This window comes from Neopelma chrysocephalum, unplaced genomic scaffold (genome assembly GCF_003984885.1).
Source record: "Neopelma chrysocephalum unplaced genomic scaffold, ASM398488v2 Primary Assembly neopelma1_80b, whole genome shotgun sequence".
In the NCBI taxonomy this organism is placed as follows: domain Eukaryota; kingdom Metazoa; phylum Chordata; class Aves; order Passeriformes; family Pipridae; genus Neopelma; species Neopelma chrysocephalum.
In genome coordinates, this window is record NW_020897742.1 from 6,849,422 (window position 1) to 6,871,792 (window position 22,371).

Genomic DNA, 22,371 nt, shown 5'->3' on the forward strand with positions numbered 1-22,371 from the left:
GGAAAAAAAATAAAATCTCTCAGTTAAAACAGACCAAAGCAGAGATTTTAACTTTACATGAAACCTGGGTGTAATCACCATGTACAGTTTTACAACCATGATTCCCAGTAATTCTGTTTTTCCATAAGAAACTTCCAGCACCAACGAAAGAGTAAATAAGGTGACACACAATTTCTTCTGATGTGAAGTTCTTGCACATTTGACTATGCTACAAATGTGAAAGTACTGCCTTCTTGCATAGCAGTGGTAGTTGCTGTAAATGCATGTTTACAGTATTTTTCAAGCATTTCTGGAAGCAGGAAGGGAACTGGTTACTTTGCAAGCCTGCCACTCATCCAAGGATACTTGCACTCTCTGAGTAAGAACACCTCTCTTCCTCAATTTAACAGTCATGGTCAGCATTTCTGCATCCATTGCAACCACTGTTTTTCTAGTTTTTTTCTCCTCTTCTTTCCATCCCTGCCTTCTTAACCCTCTGTGCTTACATCAGATATCATCCTAGTCTTTAGAGGATTTGTCAGAAGTATTTGCTAGTTACCACCCTAGTTCTTTCAGAACCCTGGAAAATAAGTTAACCAGCCCCAACAAACTGAGTGCTTTAAGCTGACAATTTTGTTTATTGCCTTGCTTACTTGCTTCTCTATTCCTGATATCCATTCCACCTTCTCACACACTTTGAGCTCAAAAACTGCAGCAGAGCACTCGTTTAGATTCGGCAATACCGACATCATCTTTAATATTACTACATTCTAACTGTGTATTATCTTTTTCTCCTCACAACTCCACGTGTCTAAAGAGCATTTTTGTTTTCTTTACTGCTTCCTGTCATTCCTAAAGAAACTTGACCTTTGCAAATTTGTCTTTTATCTTTACATACTCTTGAATAAAAAACTTTCCTCTGAACACCTGTTTTTTTCTTTGCATTTCTGACAGGCTCAGCTCATTTGTGACATTCTTCTCGGAGTATTTCAAGTCTGTAGTTTTTCCCATAATTTTCCCCTTTCTTAGGATACTTAATGAACATTCTTCAGGCTTTAGTACAAAAACTCTTCAGTTCTATTGACCTCACCAGCTCTCAGTTTAATGACTTTTTTTCCTAAATAATTTTTTAATTGTTTTGCCTTGCTTTTAATTTTTTTGTTTTGCTATTCAACAAACAGCAACTATTCAACAAACAGTTCACTTGTTTTCACAACATCCACCTTATTCCTGTCTTTAAATCGGCCATTCTCATATCAGCCTCTCCCTCTTCTGTCTGTTTCCTTCTCTAAAAGGCAGTATCTTGGCTTGCCAACACAGAGGCCTGACCATAACATGGCTTCTTCCCTATCTAGCAACTTCACAGAGAAGAGAACATTTATTTGGAGACAGTGAAGACTGAGAACAAGAGAAGACTTGCCTGTGGCCCATCCATGAGAGACAGTCCAGTTTAGCATGAAGCCCACCTGAGCTCCAGCCATGGCTGCAGTACCTTGGACAGGGCTGGGCCAAGGCAGGGACCTCCATGGAGATAGGACAAAGCACCAGTAAACTGTAGCACAGGAGTTTCAAGAAATAAGAGAAACAAGGATCTGTAAACATTGAGAAAGCATAGACAAGCTTGATACCGAAGATAACTGAGGGAAGAGTTAACCTAAACAGGGCTAGGCCCAACTTTTCTGGAGCTTCAGGTGGAAAGCTCATTTCTGGGCAAATGGGGCAGACAGATCATGTGGACTGTCAAGAGTGAGACTCAGAAGCCGCAGTGCAGGAGTTTAGACAGGGAATGTTGTATGTAATATATATGCATAAATATACACACACATATGGAGGTGTAAATTATAAAAAAATAATAGCTTAAAGAGTTGAACTAAAGTGTTTAAGAACCACTACCCTAATACATATGAATAAAAAGAAACCACAGTGGTTCAGCTACAAACGCACTACACTAGTCAGGTACACCAAGTTTTCTGGGATTCCTCGCTTGTATTCATCAGCCATCTCCACTTGTGGACATGTCCACATAAGGACTGTAAGCACTTTGGAGCACGGATTAGGTTTTTGTCCTGTGACTTGGCAAGGCCCGAACAAAGGCCTCACCTTTACCTACCACTGCTGCACAATATGGTACACAGAGAACAACACAAAGATGAGAAAAGGAAGTGAAGGTGGGTTAAACCTAAGGAGAATTTTTTACTCTATTCTAGCATCAGTATGAAGTACACTAGCTCCAGATAGACAGTTCTGAGAAATGCAGCAACACCATGGCAAAATCAAAACACAAAAAAACCAGTTAGTAAAATACTTCAGAAATGTACATATTTTTCATCAATCTTCCTATGAGGAATGGGGGGGGCATTTAGTAATATGAAGCAGAGGCATCACCAAATGCACCAAGATAAGGTGCACAGTAATGTACTTATATGGCTTCACATTGCTTTAGCTGACTGTACATTGTCTGTACTTTAAAGCTTTAAGGTTTAAACTCTCTATTTTAAAATATGGACAGAGCTCCAGCTGAAAAGCTACAGTTTAGCTCCTGTATTTCTGCAACTTCCATCCTCCAAATTCCTCTCAAAAAGAAAATAATTCCCACACTCCTTTTGAAATCATCATGCCTTTTGTGTCATAATGACTTTTCCAGAAACCTCTTTGGATGCTGATGACAGAGAATCATGGTTCCAGAAAGGAAGCAGAAGAAGAACACAAAAAAAGTTGTAAACAACATGCATTTATGGAACTATATTTAATAATGAGGTAAGAAAAGTGTGCAAGTATGTTCTACTAAAGAGCACATTGTAGTGGGCACAAAGATATATTTTATTAAAAAGAATTATATAAATAACAGTAGTAAATTTCCCAAAATGCACTACAAAATGTGGCATATCCTACTGCCTCTCAAAGTATACAGAAACATCCTCTTCACATAACTTTTAAATGCAAGTCACAATCATGAACTAAAGGAAGACAAAACTCCACACCTATAAACCTAATGAGCAAAACATAAGCACATACATGTATCTATGTATCCACACCTGTATTCCCCCACCCTACCAAGCTGTTATTACCTCTTGCCCTCATTAGCTTTGCAGAACTAAAATAGAGCAGAGAGAATTAAAGAATTTTGCCATACAAAAGGGAGTCAAATTCAATAAGCATCGATCCCTTACGCCTCTCCAAGCCAGCTGAAAATTGTGGGATTGCCTTAGGTGGCAAGAAGTTTTGTCATTTCTGACAGAAAATACTTGAGTTATAAATGACAGTGAGGAAGAAAAGGATTTGACACTGAAATGAAATGCTGCATTCCTAGGAATGGTAATTAAAAAAAAGTCAGTCTTTTAAAGTCAAAGTCTTTAAAATAACAGAATTATTGAATTTCTATTTATAGGAATGGAACCTATAAAACAAAGGCAAGCAGAGATCTGAAATTACAAGTTAAGCCTTTAATATTAATTTCTCAGCTTTTATAAAGATTCCTGGAGAATGGCTTTTAAATAGACTATAACAACTGAAATTTATTTCTATCCAGAAAACTAAGATCATCTTTGGTACCACTATGCTGTTTCTTTAGGTTGTACATTTTACATCTTTCCACCACATCTTTGTCCTGTCTACTTCTTAGAACAAGTTCACCCCAGCGGCAAGCGTTACTATGTTGGGGAGGGTATTTCATTTACCTATTAAACTTCTATCAGTGTTTCCATTCTCCTCGCTTCATAGGGAAATCTGTGCATGCAGTGAAGTTTAAGGTGGGTAAACTCCAAGTCCTGACTTACATGGAAATGTCTTCAGCACATGAGCAGCCTGCTACACTCTGTTTTCCTCTTGGATTCTAACAATTAAAATACTCTTTAAACTAATTCCTAAAAATCTTTAATGATTACAGCTATTAGGATACTTTGGAGGCTTCATTAGCGTTTAGGTACTATTTTATTTAACTTACAGCATATAAAAGAGAGAAGTGTGTGTGCTAAGCAATAGCAGTACTAAACCAAGATTTTTAAGTGTTCATAGCTTAAAAATGGTCACCACACATTTTTAGATCCTGGGACCTTTAACAGAAACAGTCAACTAAAAAGACTGCAGTTGTCAGACCAGATTACCGATTTCAAGCAACCCCTCCCCCAGTCACGTGACCATGCTCTGCACTCTCTCAATTAAAACTTGTTTAATCTTAGTCACTATCACACGTGTAAAGATTAAACAGTAACCTGTAAGAGCCTGTGACATATATTGCTCACTTGTACTTTTGTTTTAGCAGAAGCTAAAGATTCCCAACATTTTGCTAAGCAACATCCTAATCTGAGAACAATGCAGAAATTATGTGATTCCCTTTGAAATCACTTTGTGTTCCACAAGCACGCCTTTCCTAATCCCTTTTCCACTACTGAGAGCAAAGAATCAGATTCAGCAAAGAATCATATTCTCTTTCTCCAAGTGTTTGAACAGGCACCAGTTCCCAAACTGCAGTGCAGGTGCTTCTGGTGATCTCAAGGGCCATGATCCAGGGTCTGTAATCAGTCTATATAATCACGTAAAACAGTAAAACTAAAAGTATTTTCAACTGATACTAAGAATCAAACATATCGTGAAATGGACAGAGGTCAGTTAATCCAAACTCAGATTTACAGCAATACCATTGCTGACAGAGACATAGTGGTAAATTATAGACTTTTAATTGTCCAGCATCTTATTGATTTCCTCATTTAACAAGCCTCTTCCACTCTACCACTGAAAGCCAGGCCTCATTAACTAAACTTTTGAGACAGTATTAAGACACCTGCTAATTAACTAAGACAGACTTAGAAAACTGGTAGCCAGCAATGTTAAGTGCAAAAGATATCCTAGTGGGATGTGGAAACATATCTGTGTTTGCACAGAGTTGGAGTCCAGGCTATCAAGCTACAGTAGCCTCCCCACTCTGTGCTTCTGCACTGCCTCCCCAGCTCCCAAGGGAGCACCAGGTTTGGGAGACTAGAGTTGGCTTCATGCAGGCAGTTGTATACTCTATTCCAGAACCAGATTTTCTGGGAATAACAGTAAAGAGACATCCTCTAATTATCAGTATTAACCAGTTAATTTGTTGATTTAATAAATGTATACAATATTCTGTCTTGTTAATAAACCAGCTCTTACAGTCGCTTGTTAAAATCAATGCATACACAAAGTCAGCAGCCAGCCGGTTTCAACTTACCTATTAACTGCTTTAAGTAACACATTCCCTCAATCATACACAGCCAGACTTCCTAGTTTCCAGGAGAGTGTTGTCTGCTTCAAGAGAGCAGTGTGCACTGGAAACCAATGCTTCACATACCTGTGCCACTGGAAATGCATAGGTTCTTTGTATTCCCTGTACACTTTTACATGCATTCTTTACTAAGTCTTAGTTCATAACAAGCTGATGATCTACTTCTTGCCCAGCCTTTCAGAAAAAAAAGTGCTGAGCCCTGACTTCTCTATTACACAATTTATAGATGGCTTTTTATCCAAGGATCACATTTAACCTGAAAAAACCAGGCACGTCACTAAAGGACTAAACTAAAGGACCTGAGTATTTCCAAACCAAAGAATTCTAAGTCTGAAAAAAGATTTCAACATTCTGAAACCATGAAAATGTGTTTGTTGCTCTTGATAAATCACAAAGAAAAAGATTCAGTAGTCATTTCAACACATGCTTTAGGACAGCAGCACAAACAGGCAGCAATTGCTGATATTTTGCCAAAAGTGCCAGATAGATCAATACTTCTAACAACTACTGCCAGTGCAATCTCTCATCTCCTGCCTTGCAAACTTTACTTAGATCTATAAGACACTAGCCCCATTCTTTATCATCATTATTATAAAATATAATTTTTGTACCTAAGCTAGCAGACAGCATCCAATAAAAGAAATATGCAGAGATACAAAGAAAGATTTAACATACCAATTGAGTTCCATTAAAAACCAAATACCAATCCACTAAATTCAAATATTTAAATGCATATCATTCCCCTAATGGAAAAAAAAATGTTTTCAAGACACAACATAGTAAGTTGAATCTTTAAAAAACCTTAAGATATGTTACAAATTTCATGCCATCACATATAAATTTTGTACAATCAGACGTGAAAAAGAACTTTTTTGCATGTTTTTTTCTGAGAAATTATATGACATTTTTGCAACCATACAGCTTCAGAAATTGGAACTTAGAGAAAGACCAATTTTTTTTGAGAACTGTAATAAACATCTCTCAATCTAGCAAAACTTCTTTTGACCCAAATGCTTATACCAACTTCGATTTTGTGTTAATCAATTATTAAGTAGCTCTACCTTTCAATTAAAATGATTCATTATTATAAATATTCAAGAAGAAGTTGTCTGTTACAGAACTGTGGATCTTAAGACTATTGGGTTAATAACGCATAATTAAATCCAGGCATTTAAGTGCAAGCTTGCAGGGCAGAAAATTACCTCAGGAACAAGATTATTTTGAATTCAATTCCTTGCTTTAGTGGTTTTGGGAACTGGTAAAACAGGAAAATCCTGAAAAGGGTGTTTAAAGACCTAACCTGGGTTTTGTTCACTTGAAACACATTAATAATCCATTGCTAGTGGTAGTTCTTTTGTAAGAAGGGACATCAACTACTGACACAATTCTTTTTGCTGAAGAGGCTCTTTTTAAAATATATGCTTACTGCAAAACAAATCAACTAAACATACACTATAAGAACTGATGTAACAGGTAGATGGAGCAAATTAATCTGCAGCTCAAGTAAGACTCCCCCCCTCCCACAAGTTACTTCAGAGAAGCTGCTAGAGGAGTCAAGATACACAGACGCTTCTCATTTCATTGTGCGTGTATGACTGGGATGTGGAATGCGCTCTCACTGTGTTCAGACCTGTCCCAGATTTCCCTCTGATTTGAAACAGGAGGGAAAATAGTCTCCCTCTCTCGAGTGCTCGCAGCTACTCTCCGCGGGAGGGAAGAGGGTGGGCTCTCGCCATCAGGTTCAACGGCACGTTCCGAGAATCTTTAAAGACAGAAAACAACCGGCTCTTGGCGAGACAAAAGCGACTCACGCCAGGCACCCGCAGCCCGGCTGTCCCGGAGGAGGCAGGGAACAGCAAGCTCGGGATCCCGCGCACCAAGAGGCGGGCACGGCCCTGGGGGATCGGATCCGCACGGAAGGCTGCCTTAAACCGTGTGCCCGGGGGGAGTACGTTTGCATTTCTGTGTGTGCGGGAAGTGGGAAGCGGATTAAATCCCACCTGTGCCGGGAGGCAGGCAGACACACGCCGGGAAAGGACACACAGGGAAAGCCCGAGCCCCCCTCGGCAGCTGGCGAGGCCGAGGTGGTTCAGGTGTCGCTGCGAAGGAAGGGGCTGTGGGGGGGAGGCTGCAGAGTTCACGTAGGACGAAGACGGACGGAACCGCCCGGATCGGGGTTCCTCGGCACCAGGAGAGAGAAGCGCCGGCTCAGGCTCCCGCGGCTGAGGGCGGGGGGCGCCCCTGCCCCGCCGTGCGCTGAGGGGAGGGCGGAGCGGGAGCCCCGCGCCGGGGGAGCGGCGCCCCAGCCCTTCCCCCGCTCCTTTTCTTTCCCCTCTCCACCCGGGCGAGCCCCATTTCCTCCGAGCGGCAGCCGAGGGCGCTGCTCGGGGCCGGGCGGGAGAGGGAGCGGCAGGAGCCAGCGCCGGTAGCGCCTTGTTCTCTGCAGCCAGGCCGGAGGGGGCTGCGCGCCCCGCGCCCCCCGCCCGGGCTCACCTCCTCGATGGCCGCCACCGTGTTCCTGCACTGGGCCATCCGGGTGGTGAAGTTGGAGGCGGTGGGCGACTTGTAATCCTCATTGGTCTCGGACACGAATTCCGACACGGAGATCTGGTCCGGCATGGCGGGGCGGGGATGAGCGAGGGGAGGGAGGGGGAAAGCAGGCGGCTCCGGGGGCAGGGAGGGGAGGGCGCAGGGGGGCTCCCCCTCACATCGCTCGGCAACCGGCGGCGGCGGCGGCAGCGCCCTCCTCGCAGCCCCGCCGTCTGGAGCGGTGTTGTTCCTCCGCCGCCACACAAGGAAATTCCCCGCACCCACACTCCTCCTCCTGCTCCTCCCGCGCGGTCACGCAGCACCGGGGGCCGGGCACACGCCCAGCGGCAGGAGCTGCCTCCACACCCCGCCCTCCCGCTCGCTTTCTCCCTCTCGCTTTCCCCCTCCCTCCCTCACACACACACGGGGCAGGGGCGCGGCCACACGACCCCACTCCCTTCCCCGCACGCCCGGAGCGGACCCGCCGCGGCGCACTCGCCCCTGGCCCTCGCCCGGAGAAGATGGCGGCCCCCTCCCTCACCCCCTCCCTCCGCCCGCCGTCGTTCCCGAGCCCCGAGGGGACAGGAGATGGCAGGCGCCGTCTGGGTGATCCCAGCGACAGGCAGGACAAATCCAGCCGTGTGGTTCAGATCGTGTTTAACAACAAAAACCCAAGGGCAGGGCAAGGTGAGGCGCGGTGCCTGTCTGATGCGAGGGGGAGCAGGTAGAAGCCCCCAGGACAGGTCTCCGCACTGTGGTCTCCGGGACTGCCCGCAGGTGCATGGACAGTCGCTTCCCCCATAGCTCATAATCTGTATTTCAACAGTTTAATCTGTGCTACGAGTTCGCTGTCTAGTTTCGAAGGAGCTAAAGCTGAGAAATGCTGTCGTTCCCAAAAGGTCCGTGCAAAAATACTTCTAGGCTAAGTAACGTTTATATCTAAATTCTTAGAACGCTTTTTCTGTACTCGATGAGGAAGGGCTAATATCAGAGGAGATGCTTTGTTCTTCAGTATAAAGCCATAAGGATTAATCGAGGCAGAAAGGGCAAAACTCAGCCCAAGTGGTGGCGTTTGTGAGTGATGCAGCAGAAGGGACATTGACAAGGTGTCACCGAGCGGGCATGGTGCTGCTTGCGTTGAGAATACGGGGACGCGATCCATGACAATACTTTCTCTTGGCCCCCAAACTCTTAGGACTTCCAGCCTGTTCACGCAGAAAGCTCTAGGAGTCCATATTCTGGCACGAAAACTCTCCCATGGTTCTTTCACTCCCCTCTGGTGATACAGTTATTAGCTTTCTATAAGTGATTCTTTCTTACTGCGTTTTAAAACTTTCCAGGGAATTTAGATGAGTAAGCAGGTACTCTTTTGCTGCAGTTTGTAAAATGTCCAAATAAATAACTGCAAGCCTACCCAGACGTTACTCTCTTTGCCATCCTTGCTAGGTCCTTTAGCATAAATAATGAAGCTTGTCAACCATATTTATTTAACTGGTTGTAGTAAATCAGATGAATGAACAGTGACTATCTGCATGTTCTTTCCTTTTTTTAACTCTTACTAGTTTTTCCATTCTAATTGTTCCTTACTTTCTTCAATAAAAATTGCCACTGTTGTTCTGCTTTTAACTTCTGCCCCCATATAACTTTACCACTCTCCTTGTTAAGACTTGTGCATGTTTCCGTTAGTAGGGCATGTACAGGTATAAATTGTTCTGCTGTTAATGCATTAAAACTTCTTATTTGTATTTGTATGTCACATCATTAATAAGTATATTTGTGACCAGATTGAGTAGAAATATTAATTATTTCTAAAAATATATGTGATCTTACATCTTCATTTTTGCACCAGCTGATGGTGATACCTTTAGAGCAACAGTTATCACACTACTACCCAACTTAATAAACACTAGCATTCTTAATCTGCCTACCAAATCTTCCAGTGTGGCATATTTATTTAGATATTTTGAAGGGGATGAAAAACTTGGGGTGTGAAAGGCAAATACTACTAGATTTTAGCTTTTTGCACCAGCTCTTCTATCAGGTATAGTCCAAATCTGTAGCATATCAATGCAGTTGCATCTTCAGTTTGATATTGGAGTATATAAAACTGAGACTGTGTCACGGTTTAACTCCAGTCAGCAACTAAATACCACGCAGCCACTCACTCACTGCTGCTCTGCCCAGTGAGGAGGAGAACAAAAAAAATAAAGAAAAAACTCGTGGGTTGATCTAAGAACAGTTTGTTACCGAAAACAAAATAAAATATTGCTGTAATAATTATTATTATAATAACAATAATTTTATTGAAAAGGAGGGAGAGAAAGGACTGAAACCCAAGATAAACAAGCAATACACAGTACAATTGCTCACCACCTGCTGGCTGATACCTGTCCCACCCCCAGGCAGCAGTTGGTTCCCTTGGCTAACCCCAATTTAAATACTGAACATAATGTTTAATGGTACAGAATATCAGTTTGGCCTGTTCAGGTCAGCTGTTCTAGCTATGCATATTCCTGGCTTCTTGTGCACCTTCTTGTACGCAGAGCATGGGAAACTGAAAAGACCTTGATTTTGAGTAAGCACTATTGAGCAACAAGTAGATCAGTGTGGTATCAACATTATTCTCATACTAAATTCAAAACACAGCATTGTGCCAACTACTAAGAAGAAAATTAACTCTATCCCAGCTGAAAACAGGACAGACAGTATCATCATACAATGAATCTTTGAATTCTACATATTCTGTTAATACAGAGGACTAGGTTAGATCATTGCAGTGATATATGATCTTCTGATCTTTAACCGAATAGATCAAAAAATTTGCCATCCCAAAGAAACTGCTAGGCCTTTTTGCTTGACAGACTGTGCATTTGACTCAGCTCTTCTCTTTCTGAAGCTAAAGACATATGAACTTCTTAGAAGTTATCTAGACTTGATATCAAGACTCAATGGTTTGGATAATGCACTGCTTCTGTTGGTGTTTTAGGCCATTGGCTAATGACAAATATTGTGTCTTCCAGCTATTGCTTATTATTACAATTTTTCAGTGGTTAAGGAGGTATTTGGTACTCAGAACTTTCTCCCCATGAGCATTCTTCTACATAATAATGAAATAATTTCCCAGTTTTGTTTCTTGATAAACCAAGCTGATAAACTCCCCTCTTTTAAAGAGGGCAGAATTAATTTGAATTGCTTTGCCTTGGCCACAAACCAAAATTGAGTACACAGATGATGACTGTGGGTCAACTGATGTGTTGCAACTCACTACTCTCTAGTAACACTCTTATTAGTGTATTAGTGTGTGCGAGTCCCGTGTCTCTCACTGAAAGGATATTTTCTCAGCCCATTGTTTTTATAGTTCTAACACTTCAGTAAGTTATTATCCTGGTTCTCTCCTCCCACATTGTTACATTCAAGAGTATCATTAGACTTTCTGGACTCAGTATCATACTCAGAATCATCTACCTGTCCACTCTGGCCTCTAGGTATTTATGAGCGACACTTAATTTCGGCACCCAGCCCCATTCTTTGAATCTGTGAACAGGATTCTGTTGAAGTGGAATGACTTGATTACAAGAAAGCTGTGAATGAGGCTTGCTTGTGCAGGATCTGGTACTACTATTTTGTCTCTAGGGTTTTTTTGACTTGTTTGCTCACCATGGCTCCTCCTCTTCTGGTTTTCCTCTCTTTCTTTTCTTCCTTTTCTTCCTTTCTTTCTTTCTTCCTTTCTTCCTTTCCTTTCTTTTTCTTCCTTTCTTTTCTTTTTCTTCCTTTCTTTCCTTCTTTCTTCCTTTCTTTCTTTCTTCCTTCCTTTCTCCCTCTCTCCCTTTCTCTCTTTCTCTCTCTCTATCTGCAATTAGTACTAGATAAAATGTCATTGGCAGTCACTCAGTTAGAGGTCTACTAAAGAGAAATAAATAACAAAAACCTTTTCTGAAGATCCAAGCTCTTCAGATTGCTGAAAAGCTTCTAATCTCTCCTGGATATGCACAGACTACCACTCCATGTATCAGAACACTTGATTTGTACAAACATTTCTTCCAACACTGACTTCAAACTAGCAATAATAGTTACATCAGTCAGTGTTGTTAATAACGTCAGACCTTCAAAATATTAAGATAGTTTTAGAAATACCCGATTTTCTTATCTTTTTATTTGTTTGGGTTTGAGCTTTTAGAAATCTTATCTGTATGTCAAAATATTTATTTGCATCACTGCCAGTATGTAAGAATTTAAACTAAGAACCAGGTGCTACAGAAACACAGAACAATAAGGATGCCTCTGGAGATCTCAGTAGCTAAAATTAGCCAATCAAAGGCAATTGATTGAATATAAGGAAATACTGGATCACTATTGGTCTGTATTACAGTCTTTGATCTTCACACACTGTTACCCCAATGTTTCTTAAGGCAGTTTAAATAGGGTTTTCAAGAAGGATTATGAGATAGATTGGGATGTTTAAGGGGGAATTATTGCAGGAATGAGGGTCAGCGTAAGAGAAAGTGCACAAGACCTCATGTCCTTGAAATTTAACAGTTCGGAGTTGGAGGTTAACGTCATGGATGAGAGGCAAAATGAATGTCTTCTTAATGACAGGACATGCTAAAGTATTTGTGAGAATAGCAGGGAGAGAACATGATGATCTGGTTAGCATATTCGATGATCCCTCAAGCAGCTGCCTGGGATAGGGCTGAAAATGTGGTAAGGCTTTTTTTTTCCCCCCACAACAGTCATATCATTACTGCCCTTCACTAACCAGCTCCATAACAGATTGTTTCATAGTATTTGCTCTATTGTTCTTTGATATCAATGTTTTTTTTCACAGAATTTCTGTCTTTGATAGCTTCAGATAATTTGAGGAAATATTTTTTCTTGGCCTTCTGTATGTGTACTCAGTATTTACAAGGACTCTGAGGTGTATTTGTTAATTCTATTAAAGGTGATTTGAGGGAACACAACAAGAAGGTTCATAGAAAATCTTATGAGCCTCATCACTTATCTTTGAACTTTAAAAATAAGCATGCAAATAAATCTAGTCTGCCAGCTGCTAATTACTGGGTGACAATTTTCAGGCAGGTAGTTGTTAAACTCAGAAAATTTACGTAATACATATAACTCACAGCAGATAAGTAAAGCACTGTGTGGTGAGCCTTGTTAGTGGATCTTGATGTTTTATTCCAAGTCTTACATTTTTTTCATGAAGTAACAATTCCTGGTCTTGAGTTTTCCCAGAAACAGTTTCAAAACAGATTGCACTTTTGAAAAATTTTTACCACAGTTTTGGAGAAAGGCTTCTCATGATTTGTAAGGGTACTACCATGCAAAAGAGCAGATATTTGGTGATTTTGAAGTCACTCCTATTATACTGGAAGTCTAACTCATGTTTCAATGATACCGATTACAGCATGTTGCAGCTTTGGAATAGAAAGAGTGTCTGCTCTTTTTTTTTAATTAACTTGAAAACAATTCCTATTTGAAAATGTATTTGGTCCCATAGGTCTATTTCCAGAGAGTGAGTTATTTATTTATTTATTTATTTATACAAATAAGTGCAAATTCTGCAAGTTTAAAAGGTAATTCAGAGAAGTTTTTTTTGTTTTTGTTTTTTTTTTCCAGGTCCTTTTGCATTTGGAAGTGCCTACTTGAGAATTTCTGTTTCAAGCACAAGTGATTGTATGCCTTTCCCACTCTATGTAATCATGTTCCCTTGCCTTGCTCTCAGAATTTTGTGGAGAATTTATAGATTTATTTTCCCTAGTATTAATAGTCGCAACAACACCTGCAACTGAAGTGGTAGCATGTAGACAAAGACAAGAAAGAAAACATGGAGAAGACTGTTGGCATTTTTGCTGTTTCCCTCAAAACTCCCAAAAGTTATTATTTTAACCAGCAGTGAGCATGCTACCAAAAGGGGGAGACTGGACAGGACTGTGTCTGTACACCTTTCAGTGTTATCAGAATTTTGCTTACTGAGATTTGGCAGAACAGCACCATATTTATTGATTTGAATTTGACATTAGTATCTTAGAGTCACAGTATTTGTAAGGTATGCCCTGGATGGATTTGTGCACTGCCGTGTGTTATACACGAAAGTTCCAGGTTTTCAGAATCCACCGCTTGCTTCAGTGGGTCAGACTTGATGTGTCTGCACTGCTCTTTCAGGATGCTCCCAAGCACCATCCCTCTCATGGTGCCTTGGACTGGATTGTGTTGTGTGGATCAAGCTGCAGGCCCCCGGGCCATCTCCAGAACACACATTAGATGGGAAACCCTCAGGGATTCCAACTGCTGAACAGTTATCTTGCTACAGTCCCAGAAAGGTTCTTCTAACATTCATCCAGTGGAGATTGTGTTTCCTGTGGATGAGCCGCTACCTCACCCTTAACCACCCCAATCGTTCAGTCCCTGCGCTGGGCCCATAAACCAGCCTGCTGACACAAGGGGTGGTGAATAACATCAGCAGAGGGAAACTCAGTCTCTCTAGTACCCAAGCAGTTGTAAATACTGCTGTGGTCACAATGTTCACAAGAACGAGCACATCATGAAGGGTCACTTCTCAAGCCTCATGTCACACTGAACCACATCCTTCCTGTCAGCAGCTCAGCTGTGTCTAAATATTACACAATGGAGGGAGACTGCCTTTCCATAGACATGCCTTTTTGATCTTATTCTGACCACAGACATGCCTTTTTGGTCTTATTCTGATACTACAGCTCTAGATCACCAATGAAAATAGTCACAGTCAGCAGTCTGTGGGCCACTTTGCACTCACCAGACCATATCCAGTATACTGCTCTGTTGTGTCAGCTCGCTGATGTATAACTTGGTGATAAGGTGATTTCTTTCCTGAGAAATTAAAGAATTGCAATTTTGACCCAGAATCTTCCATGTTTCAGGTGACAGCACTTACATGGAAGACAATTGAATCGTGTTTAGAGTGAAGAGACATGAGTTCCCATGGACACAAGATGAAAAGACGAGGAATGTTCTCAGATTCAAAAATTTTTAGAAAGGAAAAAAAGGCCTGTATTGTTGTCAAACACAAAGCAATTTTATTCCTTTCATAAATTTACTGTCAAAGAGAGACTCCTGAAACTCAGTTCAGAAAACAGCAGTGCTCCCTTGCCCCACTGGAATTTGGAAACTAGAAGTTGCTCTGTCTTCAAAAAATTAATTAGAACACTAAGAAATGAAATGCAAGGTAGAGAAAGCCTGTCAAAAAAGGAGAACTAAGATTGAAGTTCACCTGACTTTAACATGGAAAACAAGCATAGAAATTCAAAGTTTTCCTGTTGCAATGAGGCATGCCTCAAAACAAAGTAGAATTTAACAAAAGTACGTAACTCTGTTTTGTCTCTGAGAGTCAGACTTTCAATCAAGAGTGTAGCATATGTGATCAAGCACTTCATGAATGTCTGTTAAATAAAATATGATGACCTTTAAAGTGGAGAATACATTTAGAAACAAAAATAAGTCTTCTAGCCTGGAATCTTATATCCTTGTATGGTAAAGTCCTCACCTCACCTATTCAAACTCACCTGCCTTGAATTTGGAATGTCTGGCATGATGAACTTTGAGCAACCTGGTCAAATGTCCTTTGGCAGGGACATTGGAACTGAATGATCTTTAAGGTCCTTTCCAGCCCAAACTATTCAATGATTCTATGAACTAGCTGTCTTGGATTCCTTTCAGGGGCCATCCTCTGTTGCATTTTTTGCTTGCCTGCATCTGATGATCTGGAATCCATGGAAAATGGTAAGAAATGTTAGTTTACTCTGTGCGACAACTTCTTGGTGGTAGGGGACATGGCAGGTCCTAGGCAGTGCAGAAAGGAACTCTCTTCAGAGTAGTGGTTCTGCTCTTGAATTTTGCCTGAACCAGATCGTACTCTGCAGGTGCTCCTGTCACTTGTACTTGGCTAGTTAGCCTCTCTATTAAGCCTGTTCTAGTGTTTGACCACCCCCTCTGTAAAGAAATGCTTCCTAATGTCCAGTCTGAACCTCCTCTGGTGCAGCTTTGAACCATTCCCACATGTCCTATCACTGGATATCAGGGAAAAGGGTTCAGTACCTCTGTCTCCATGTCCCCTCCTCAGGACGCCTCAGCCACCTTCATTCCAAACTAGACAAACCCAGTGTCCCACACCACTCCGTACAGGACATGCCTTCCAGCCCTTTCACCTGCTTTGGTGCCTCACTTTGCTAAATCTGGCTGCTTCACTCACAGTGTCCCTGCAATTTGCAGGTTTGAATTTAGCGTTTTGTGGGTTTTAAGCACACCTTTGTATTTCCTGCACTGTCATTTAAATAACTATGCAGTCCACTCTCATTGCAGTTAGCACAGCACTACAGTCTTAACTTTGCTTGCATCTTCCTTATTCATGCACAACCTATTACTAGGTCACTGCCCTCCAACACTAGTAGCTATCCATTTTATAATGCAACCCTGGGTGTGGAATTGCTGCCAGGCACTTTCAGAATTCAGGGGAAGGTCTAGCAGTGTTCCTGCGGTTGCAGGACAATGGATGTAGGGACTATACTTGGATAATGCAGTTCAGTGTTAAGTTAGACCTAATATGATAATGAAGTTTCTTAGAGTACAATTTTAATGTTTTGGAGTATATAATAAAATTATGCAGGAAATGGTAAACAGCTGAAAAAGCAAAGCATATGGATTTAAATAATCTCTGAGGCTGTTTCAAGAACAGCACAGGCGCTTAGGCAGTAGAAAGATGTGCATGTCAGAAATGAATAGATTAGGTAGGACCTGAAGGCTTGTAGACTTCAGAGAGAAAACAGAATGAAAGAATGAAATAAAACTAAATCAGTACAGCAAGCTGTGTGTTAATTTTCCAGTCTCCCTTATTACTTATTAAACACAGTTTAAGGAAACAAAATAATTTCATTAAACAGGGAGAATTGGGATAACTAACTAACTTTAACTCTTTGAAGACAACGTTTCTAATGGTAATAATAAATCCACCACAGGCAAAACATTCTAGCTTTGAACTTTATCAATGCAATCATTATTTTGCCACTAAAGAGAAGACGAAAAAAATCAAATGTTTATATACGGGGCATTTATTGTGGATAGCGAATTAAATCATAAGCAGGAATTGTAAATAAAAACATTTTTGATAAATGGAAATAACAGGAAAAAACCCCTGAGAAAACACAGATTTGTCTGAAGCACTGCATTATATACACTGTTAAGGTTTGCTAAGTAACAGACAATCTGAATGAGGCTCACAAGGTCTTCAATATGTACAAAAAACAAGAGTGTTATAACAAAGACCCCCTTTCATTGGTGTTATCAGCAGCTGATCCCTACTGAGCTTTGTAGGATTAGTGGCAGACAGTGACGAACTTCAGTAGAAATGTACAGACTTGTGAATGCCACAAAGCTCAGTCCTTTTACATCACCTTTATTTGTGTTTGAACAGTTACACTAACTCTCTTAAGGTGTCTTGCAATCTTTCTTTTGGTGTCACTATCTAATATCTAAAAGATAGTGAAAAGTGTAATGAATACATAGTTCTCAGTGGCTAAAGGAGTGTGTCACCAGTACCCAAAGGAAAAAGACAAAACAATCCATTGCTAAAATCCATCTAGGACAAAAAAGGGACACAATCATAATGTACATTAAAATAACAACAACAACAAATATTACTGCCTCAAAAAATGGTTTAAATAGTCCATGTAGAAAATACTAACACTTAGAATCCAAGGAGATGTAATATATACTCTGTGCTGCAAGTAATTAACTTTTCATGCCTCAGCACAAAAAGCTCTGAGCGTATTATCTATGAAGAGAAACAAATCTCATGCCAACGTATTGCTTGGTATGTAGTAGATGATTAAAAATAATTTTAAAAATCCTTCATTTATGTTAATATGAACATTTACAATATCGTATGAAGGAAATAAAAAAATAAATGCCAATAACTGACTTGCCATTAAGAATTCAAAAGCAGCAGTGCTTGTGTGCATTGCAGTTGCTTACTGTGATGTGTATGAGGAGCCTGAGGCAGCCCCTTAATTCCTCTGCATTAGCATCCCAAGTAGCAGTTCACGAAGGAAATCTGGCTCCACATAACTAGACTGTCCATGTGGGTCAGAGTAAGCTGAGCATGAGGATTTGCCCAACAATTGCTGTGTGCATGAATGGGGAGTTATGGAAAGTATCTTCACTGGATTGAGAGCTGATGCAATCCACTCCCTCCTGTGGTTTCTGAACGCCTCTGGAATGAGGCTACTCTGCTGTAAACTGCAAGCAACCTAATTTGACATTTATGGTTTTACAATTTATTCTTGTCCTGTAAGAGAATAATAGATTCTGCAAAAACATAAAGAATTCCAGTATATGCTTCAAGAACATATGCTATTTTGAAAGCAGCTCAGACTTTTTCTGGTGCATTTTTTTTTAAGTGTTGGAAAACTTGTTGAGTAAATACTACATTGTTTCATTTCTAACCAAGGGAAAAGAATTAATGCAGTAATTTGAAAGCAATTTATGAGAGTCAATCAAGAGATTTAATGTAACATTCAAAGGAAATCACATGATTTCCATTCACATATTTTCATTATCTTTACACTTACAGACAACACGACACTTTATTTCCAAAGCTATTGTCTTACAATAGCACTGATAAGAGAGCCATTACAGTGCTCAGTTGCTCACAGTAGAGATTATTTGTTTTATGATAGTTATCTTTTTGAAAAAAAAATTGAGGAAATTCTCTAATGCAGGATGTCTGATTATTTGATCAGATTGATCCATGGTCTTTATGGCTTGAGTTGCTCTGTATTTACTTTTCCACATGTACGAGTGCAAAACCAGAAAAGGGTAGGTACACTCTACCAATTAAAATTCTTAATTTCCTGCATTAAAACAAAAAACCAGTCTAGATATTCACATCTCCTTTTAAAAAAATGGAGGTAAACCACTTTCCTGAAGTAGAAAAGGATAAAGGTAGCTACAAGCAGTTTTTCAGCTTCTATAAATAAATTTAAAAAATGAGAAAAAAATTAAAAATGGAAAATAAAAATATGTAGCCCATATTTTTAAACCAGTTATACAGAACAATTTATGGAAACCCAGAAAGTGGAGTTAATTTTCACATACATATATAATGAAATTTAAAGTGCATGTATGTTAAATATGTATCATACTGATGGACTCTTTATAAATGCGTAAGAGAGAAATTTATTATTTATATTGCTCCAGGACTGTACTTGGTTCTTTTCAGTAAAAAGCAGGAGGATGTATTTCCTTCCTCAAAGAATATAAAAATCCACTTAAGCAAATACATTGGATTCTGTACCTTTAAATTTGAAGCAAGATATTTTATGGGGATGAGATGGTCTGCAAAGTGAAACATAGCCATAATTGTTAAGGTTTGCGACATACTGTGTATGGCTCAAGCTGTTATATCTGTTCCTATACACATTCAATTAAAGAACCCATCTTCAACGATGTATTCTAGGACACTCCTGGGAGCTAATCCAATGTCTTTAGCTATCTGTTTTACATGAAACCAATTATTGTAATATCTCTAATGTCTAAGTGGTATTGTCCTGAGTACCATTTTCAGTATGGTCCAAAGTATTTATTTCTATGAGATTATCTATCTACTCTTCAAATTTATTATGCTTTCAAGAATATCCACAGAGGCACATTAGCATTTTTGTGTCCCACAGCCAAATGTTCAGGCAAAATGTAATATGAGATAAATAATCGGCTGACTAAATTTAGTGCTCTCCACTTCTGTTTACATAAAATGACCTCTTCCTGGTGCTTGACCTCTCTCTATCCTCATTCTGAGTTCCCTGTGACAGCCTGTGTCCATTATTTGTTTTAATGCTTTGTTTTTCCCTGGTGCTGTGTGATGCTAGCTCAGCTCTGCTATAGACTACAATCACTGTCTGGAAAACTCTGGGAATGAAAATTAAAGCAGTATTATAGGAGTTTGCAGAATAAAGGTTCTGTCTTTTGCTACCACAAATTATTCTTATGTTACAGCAATAATAAAATGTACCCACAAGCACTGAGGTCTCAGTTGGGCCACTATTTGACCACATATCTGAGCTAGTGCAGTTCTCCCTTGTGCGATTCTGCCTTTCCAGAAATACAGAGGGGATAATTATCTAGTCCAAAAGAGTGTTTAGGCTTTGTGCATTAGCATAATGCTTGTTCGTTGCAAAACAGTATGTTATTTTCATACATTATTGTTAGCAGGTTCTGACTTCATATTTGCATGAAACATGCTGGGTTTTGTGGAAAACTCCAAACAACTGTGAGGCAGCTACGTAGTATTATCATTTCTGTTGTCATTGTCATGGTTTGCTACTGGCAGCTCACTTTGACTAGTTGACATTGTATAACGTCTGCTACATGAGCTCTTCAGTGACCTAATATAGGAGTCCTTTATTGACCTCATTTTGTAACAAATGCTTTCATTTATGCCAAGAATTTATAAAACTTACTGACAGAAGAAGTGTAAAACTTTGATTTGGTCATGTTTTGGACTCCCTTTATGAAAGGAAAATAGCTAAAATGTAATGGAGTGGCAAAGTGTACTTGCATCTGAAGCGCAGGAATGGGAGGTATGCAATGATTCAGTGGCAAGGTACAGTGGGGTGACCTGCTTTTTCATTTGACTGAATTTACTGTATGTCTCATGAGGAACTCGCCAGCGAAAGTTTAAACAAAGACTGTGTGTTAGAGTCTGTCTTGTTAAGGAGGTCTCAGGATGATTTAAAGCTTTTCAGATGAGACAAGTACGTACAGCAAAGTTGTTTCAAAAGAAGAACATCTTACCGGTATGAATGTAGGGGAGGCAGCAGGAAAGTTGCAGTGGCAGAGGGATGCCTGCATGAGTAGCATATTAAAGGTGGACCAGAGCAAGACTGAATATCTGGCAATGAGCTCATCTTGTAAGCTGCTCTTGTCATGGGCTAGCCAAGACATTGCATGCCACAGTCATTCTAGGATAAAATCTCGCAAAGTGCTATTATTTTCAGTCTGAGAAAAGGAAAGAACAATTCTGTTCGGTGAATACTAACAAATTTTCTGTCTTTTGCATGGGCAGGACACATTAATTTTTTATATCTCAAAAATCCCAAGATGTTTTCTGTCCTTTCTGAGAGTTTTCTGTTGGAAAAGCATGTGTTAGCCTTTCTTCCACACTGGACATCTACTGAGTCTGCAAATTGGAAATCAGCCTCAAGCTGAATCAGGCTTGTTGACTCAGTATCAATGGAAAATACACTTGTGTTGGCTCCTTCTGTCATATGCTTATAAAAATGGTAATAAATTAAGAGTATTTTGATTCTGTATGCAATGTGTAATAGAAATAATAAATTACTTGACTTTCATTTCATGTAGGATTGCATATATTACATAGCCAAACTGTAGATGTGTTTACTTTCATTTTCTTGATTTCTGTGAGTTAAATTCTTAATCACCAGGCTGCACTAACAACTTATTGAATTAAGCTTCCTCAGGCTGGTGGTGATGGTGATTTTTAGCTAAAACAGTAGTAAACATGCACTGGAATAAACACTGTACAATGGCAGTTTTTAACAGAAAGGAAATGATTATTTATTGAATATTGCTGAATGGGCTAAAATAGTATAAATAAACAGAAGAGAAGACAAAGACCAAAGGAAGTACAGTCTACAAAGCTAATTTAAGCACATATGAAACCTCTGCAAAATTCAGATGAAAAATAAAAGGATTGTTTTATTATATTCTTCCCCATTTGGCCTGAATTTCTATATTTCAGTAAAAAATCAGGATTTATCAGGCCACTCATCAAGGATGAGCATATCGTTATGTATAAGATTCCTCATTTAAGAGTAAGAAGTTACTAAACACCTTAATAGAAAAAAAAGCCACTGAAACACCAGCTGGCTCCATCCAAAAAAAGCATATATCAACAGAGGAATTTGTTGGGTGTCCTTTGTTCTTTTTGGCTTGTCCTTACAAAAGGAGGCAGAAACATCACATAGATAAATAAATAAATAAATATGGGACAGGGCACACCCACAGAAGTCTGGTACTGTGACCTGAGAAAAAGCTGAGAAAGAAAAAGAGATTTTTAATCAGGTTTTACATAGAAGAGATTTGAGGATTGGATCTGTAGAATTATATGCTATTGTTTTGATTTTTCTTGTATTTAGAAAAAGAGAACCTGTCTGGAAATAAAGGAAAGAAACAGAGTAATTGCCCCACAATCAGCTCCCCCTTCTCCCTGGCACAACTCAACTTGAACCCAGAAAACTGGCCAACATTTTGAATCAAAAGGCAGTAAAAGTGTGTGTTTGGAAGCAGGGGATAGGAAATAGGATCCAGAATAAACCTGCAGTGTACCAGGATGTCTGTTGTCCCAGGATTCATTTTACCACCAGAAAATCTGGAATTGGATGATTGTAACTTGTATTCTACATTGTCATTCAGCACTGGATTGTAAGGAATAGCAAAGCCCTAAATGGCATTTCAGCCTGTCCTTTTGGATGGAACCGGGACCACTCTGGGGCTTCCTCCTCCTTATAGCACTGTGTGAGCACACACAGGCAGTTGAAATGACACAAGCCATGAGGTTCAGGTACACC

At 40.0% G+C, this 22,371-nt stretch overlaps 1 protein-coding gene across 5 annotated transcripts in view; it reads right to left on the reverse strand.

Moving 5' to 3' along the window:
* Window positions 1-8,158, reverse strand: part of ASAP2 (ArfGAP with SH3 domain, ankyrin repeat and PH domain 2) — an 81,926-nt gene extending 73,768 nt beyond the window's left edge. For 4 of the 5 annotated variants that reach the window (XR_003535375.1, XM_027690321.1, XM_027690318.1 and 1 more), the window contains exon 1: window positions 7,721-7,984. Coding sequence is in view for 4 of the 5 variants with exons in the window: in XM_027690321.1 (XP_027546122.1) it covers window positions 7,721-7,846 (126 nt within the window). In the remaining variant the exon portion in view is untranslated. Of the gene's footprint in view, window positions 1-7,720 lie in introns of all 5 variants that reach the window. The other variant, XM_027690322.1, reaches the window with a different exon arrangement.
* Between the last annotated feature and the right edge of the window lie 14,213 nt (window positions 8,159-22,371).